Here is a 5,431-nt window from a genome sequence, read left to right as displayed (position 1 = left end):
TTATGAAACGTTGTTGAACTACCTACATACGTACGGTATCTGCAGTCTATATAACTTAATTACGACTACTTTCCACTGCATCCATCACGGGTATAGTGAACAAAGGATATGGTGACACTCTCAACATTCCATCGATACTATGAACGCACAAGGTGATCTATGTGGGCTGGCTGGAATCATATCGCGATTCTGCCCTCATCAGTAAGTGCAATCGCTTGGATCAGAAAGCGATCTGAAATTTGGTCTCTTCAGGATCGGCCGCTCGATTAGATATATGAGAGCGGCTATAATAGGGAAGTTACGAGAGCTAGCTGACAGAAGAGTCGCCCTTCACCATCTTCGCTCGATAGGTAATATCTTTGATGGGTCCATAAGTAATATAACCAGTACCTGGTAAAGTGTAAGAAACTGATCGGTAATATCGAGTATTTTTGATACACAATTTGACGTTTTTACCACAATCTTAAACAAATTAGCCGTTACCATGTAGACTTCTGTTGCAGGAAAAAGCAGAAGTGAATTTTTGAAAAGTCATTAGTTTGCTACGCTGTACTACCTCTAAGCCTAATTGATGTAACCTGATCTCTTGAGATTGGTGAACAACTACCACGCACCCGTAATTATATTTGTAGTCATGACTCTCGTCGTACGCATTACTGTTATCCTTGTGACGTCCATGATTGTCTGTACATGCATTGAGTGGCGTCATCATAACATTCCCACTAGTTAATACTATTTATAACGTTTAAAAGAAAATTAATCCTTACAAAATGGTCCGAGTGCCGCATCAACGGCGTCAACTTAATTGCAGGCATTGCACTATGCATCTATGTCCTCTATATTGGCAGGAATCACTTCGCACTACTGGACTCTATGGCACGGTACTACTGATTAAATTGATTTTACATACTTACGCTGCTTCGCAGTTCCTCTATTGGCTATCGGTAGCATCCTGTTCATTTTGCTTACGAGTCACATTTTGAGTGAATGGTTGGTCGTAGCTCGTACATAGTCGAGATTTGAGCGTCAAAAAAATGACGTCTGTGCTCAAGAAACTGTTGGCCGTGCACGAATTTAACATCATAAACTAGTTGCAGAAGATCTCAACAACCCACTAGGAAGATTCCGGCATCTTCGGGAAATTTCCAGCAAATCGATATTACATCCTTCATGTACAAAACACAATTCAGCAAAGCTACTCCCCCTGTGGAAAGCTGTCATGCGCGTGTACGTTTTTGTCGCCATCTTCGTACGTGGAGTCAGCTTCTGCTTTGCAGTCAGATTGGGAGAAAGGAATTGTGACGGCTTAGATACAAATAATCGTGATCCACTTTGCACACCACCGTACAAGGCTTACACGATCCCTGATGGAGCGCTAAGACATAATGTCGCACTTTTGAAGAACAAAGACCGTGTTGATGACAAAGAAAACGAAGCAAGAGGTACTGAAATTCTTAAAAAATTTCAACCCATGTTAAAGTCACAGCTTTCGGGTGATAAGATGAGTGAGATACACAGCTTTTTGCGCAGAAATAGCGACAAGAATACGGCTGATGTGGAAATCGTCAAAATAATAGAAGAATGGTTTTTACAAGTTAAAAATCACTTTGAGTCCTATCACGGAAGTGTTATATTTGATGTTAACCAGGCGCTTCAAAATTTGATGACAAAAATGAATTCGCGGAAATCAGAATTCCCTATTTTTCAAGTGACAGTTCTGCTGGAAAATTATCGAGTCAGGCCAGAATTCCAATTCGTCGCAGAGAATTTAGAGCGACTCATTACTTCAAACACGGTGTACAAACATTTTGTCTTTATAGCTTGGATAAAGAACAACAACACTTTGAGAAATGCTCTACGGATTCTCGTTGGCGACGAGACAAACATTGATTTTGACAGTTCACAATTTCGGTTGTGGCTTGAGTACTCCGTTTTAATCAAACGTTTTGATGTGATGTATACAAAACCAGACAACGTTCCCTCCTCTATATTTTCAAGCCTCGACAGTCTTAGTGATGAAGTCAAGTCAATGCATTATCAACCAGAAACTTTCACGAAAATTTTGCAGGAAGGTGAGGCTGCGCTCGCTCATTTAGTACACACACGACGGGTCCGGTATTTAGAAGGCTGTCTGAGCAAAGCAGTACCTCCGGAACAGGCATTGAAAGAAGTGAAAGATCATCAACAAGCTGCCTCGGACGATATTGAGCTCATTTTGTTACTCAATTACGTCATCCGGTACAGGATAAATCATGATTACCCCGACACCAAGCTGTACAATTTGTTGACTTCTGAACGTTCATTGGATGAACTAGTGTACTAAGCCGAACATCAAAGATATTACGAGGTCGAAGCTTAATGCTCATCCTTCGATATATGAGCATGGGACCACACCGGTGGCAAGCACCGACAAAGTGCTTAAGCGAAAACGAGATAATTAAGTGATCGATGGTAAAAGCTATGCTTTTTGGATTTGATTGAGAGAATTTAACATGACCTACTATTTCGACAGATTGTGCCACATGCTTAATCAAGCAACAGAAGCCTCAGCATTTGGCTATCTGGATACTGGCAACGTGTCGTTTAAGAGATAAATATCGAATACTTACTCCTGCCATATAGCCGCTTCGAAAGGTAAGAATATACAAGTATAGCCAAGAAAAAACACACTGCTTCTTCAGTATCTTGTACGTTCAAGGGAGGTCATTTATAATGGGATCAGAATTGATATTTCAATCTTAAGGATACATAAGGCGTCGTGAGCTAGGTAAGGTTCACTCATTGCATTCTGTACATGGTCGATTAAAAATTGTAAGAGTTCAGGAAATTTGTGATTTGACGACAAATCGAAAAGCATTTACCATCATTTGAAAGCCAACGTCCATTGTTTTGGAATCAAAATATAAATTAATAAGGATCAGATAAGACGAGATTGCAACTTTTTGCTGTCACATTTTGTATTCATGTGATTCAATGAAACCCTTACAATCAACAATTGAAAGCAAATTTGATTAATATTAGCGTGAGCTTTCATGGAAATTTTCAATGCTTATTCTAAAATCGAGTAACAAGACACCTCAACTTTAACCAGACTGTAGTGTTGACCATTCTGCTTTCAAGCTTCAGCTGTACATTTTATTCTTATGTTGGTGCCGACCGTTCACGTCGAATTTGGAAGAACCTTGACTTCACCCAAGACACAAGCTATCCGCTCTACAAGCATCGCCGAAGATTGAACGTCCCACCATCTATTTTACCAAGCACGACACCGTTCAAGCTGAAAACAATGTGATGTGTAACATGGGTTCACACTCACACGCTTACGCACTCGTCACAGGGCATCCCGCATCTACTGCCAACTGCGGTACCCAACTGTCCATCCCACTTCGAGCAAAAGGGTCTGCGAGAACGGGATTTAAGCACACGTACGGACCTGGAGAGTGGCTCTGGATCTGTGAAAACTGTACGCAAGAACCCAAGTCGGTTGTCTTCTTCATGTACACCGATGACCGATGATGGGATGACAGTTCAGTCACGCGACAAGACCTTGCGCGTAGTGTGAGGCGGCACCAAAGCGACTGTGAACACAAACGCAGAACAGCGTGCGCACCCACCAATCATGCGTACCCTACCACAGCGTTCCCCGGGGACGGCGTTGAAACCCAGGAGAAGAAGCAATTCGAATCGATGAAGCCGCTTGCTGCAGAAATTGAATCCATCCATGCACTATATGAAGCTGGACCGCGCTTGTTTCACAGATGAATGGACCGCGAGTACAAAAGACAAGCATATCGAGACTCGACTGTATTTTAATCAGGAGAACATGACTCGAGTGGTCATCGACATGAAGCACGTGGCAACGTTGAGTCAAGCTGACTGTATTGAATGAGATTTGTCAAGTTGGTTTATATGTCCATTTGATACTTTTTTGTAATGAAAATCGTAACATCGGCACCAAACGATTACACTGTTTTCAAATGCAATTCAGCGTCAGAGGTAAATGAGTACTATACTATTGTCTGCATACATCTTATTCTTTGTGTACCTATAACAATTCATAAGTATCGACTTTTCGTACTTGTGAAGATGTTGGAACTCCGTGACGAGATACAGTGAAAAAAGATATGAGCAAATTTCCTCAGCTCTTAAACATTTCTAAATGACACTCGATCAAATCGATGAATAGAATACAATGAGTAGAGGCTCACGACACCTTATGTATCGCTAAGATCGGACTCACATTTTGCTAATTTAATGCTGAAACATAAACCTTATTTGCGATAAGACTACTTTAACTTTAAAGTTATAAACTAGCCAGCCTTGATCCTTTTTCGGGTTAAAGCTGTCGATGGTCAAATAGTTCAAACGATGAGTGAAGTGGTGCTGCCACCAAAACCTTTATACTTGTTTACTCGTCACCACTAAGTAGATAAAGGTAATTTATTTCGCCTGAATGTCAGATCGTTGAATTTACACATGAGACGATTGACTCTACATACGAGAGACGACTTAACATACATCTGATACACAAAGTGCAAAAAAAGTCTCACCTATGACGAAACTCTTCCTGCTACGGTGGTATTGATACATTATCTCTGTTACCTGATCCATAGCAGCCTTGATTATCTTGCCACCACTGGAGCTGAACGCTTCGGATCTATCTCTCCCATTAAAGCTGAAATGAGGTATCGAAACTTTCAGTCCTAAAAGGTCAAAAGCATCCTCCTCCACGTGTCAGATTAAGCCAGAGCCCATACATACACATCATTAGCGGCTAGCGGGAATGTTATGGTGACGACACTCTATGTATGTACAGGACAATCAAGGACGTCATACGAATTACGGTAATGCGTACGAGAGAGTCATGACAACAGATATGGTTACGGGTGTGCTGTAGTTGTTCACCGTTTTAAATAAATCAGGTTACATTTAGTAGACTTAGAGGTAGTGCAGCGTAGCGAACTAAGGACCTTACAAATATCCATCCACTTTGGTTTTTATCAACAAACCAGCAGTGAGCAAATGTTTTTTCCTGCAACATATACTTACTTTAAACAGGCCAGAAGTTTACATGGTAAACATCAGGGTTTCGTATGCAGAAATAGCGAAAATACTTGATAATACCGACCAAGTCTAAAACTCAGTCCTCCATGAATTTCGAAGCAAACGTATCTTTTACACTTAAGCAGATACTGGTCACATCACTGGCTGAACAGTTATCTATTTACCTATCGAGGCAAAGCGACCGTTTCTCTGCTGGCTCTCGTGAGTTTTCTCTGCTGTAACGCTCTTTGAGAGCCTGAGCGTGCGGCCGATCCTGAAATACCAATTTTCGGATCGCTTTTGTTCTGAAAGATTGAACTTAGTAGCTTGAGCATCTCTCAACTGTTCAGAGCCCTAAAGCAGAGGGTAGCCCGGCTAAATGAAATGG

General features: G+C 41.3%; 1 protein-coding gene across 1 annotated transcript; it reads left to right on the top strand.

The window, feature by feature from the left end:
• Nucleotides 1-1,219: 1,219 nt before the first annotated feature.
• On the top strand, nucleotides 1,220-2,622 carry PHALS_03760 (uncharacterized protein; the record flags this gene model as incomplete). Its single annotated transcript, XM_024718037.1, has 4 exons — nucleotides 1,220-2,238; nucleotides 2,316-2,347; nucleotides 2,443-2,451; nucleotides 2,513-2,622. The coding sequence occupies 4 exons, from the start codon at nucleotides 1,220-1,222 to the stop codon at nucleotides 2,620-2,622; spliced, it is 1,170 nt and encodes a 389-aa protein (XP_024583475.1).
• Between the last annotated feature and the right edge of the window lie 2,809 nt (nucleotides 2,623-5,431).

This window comes from Plasmopara halstedii, assembly GCF_900000015.1.
Source record: "Plasmopara halstedii genome assembly, contig: Scaffold_2386, whole genome shotgun sequence".
Classification (NCBI taxonomy): Eukaryota; Oomycota; class Peronosporomycetes; order Peronosporales; family Peronosporaceae; genus Plasmopara; species Plasmopara halstedii.
This window is presented reverse-complemented; position numbering and strand designations above follow the sequence as displayed.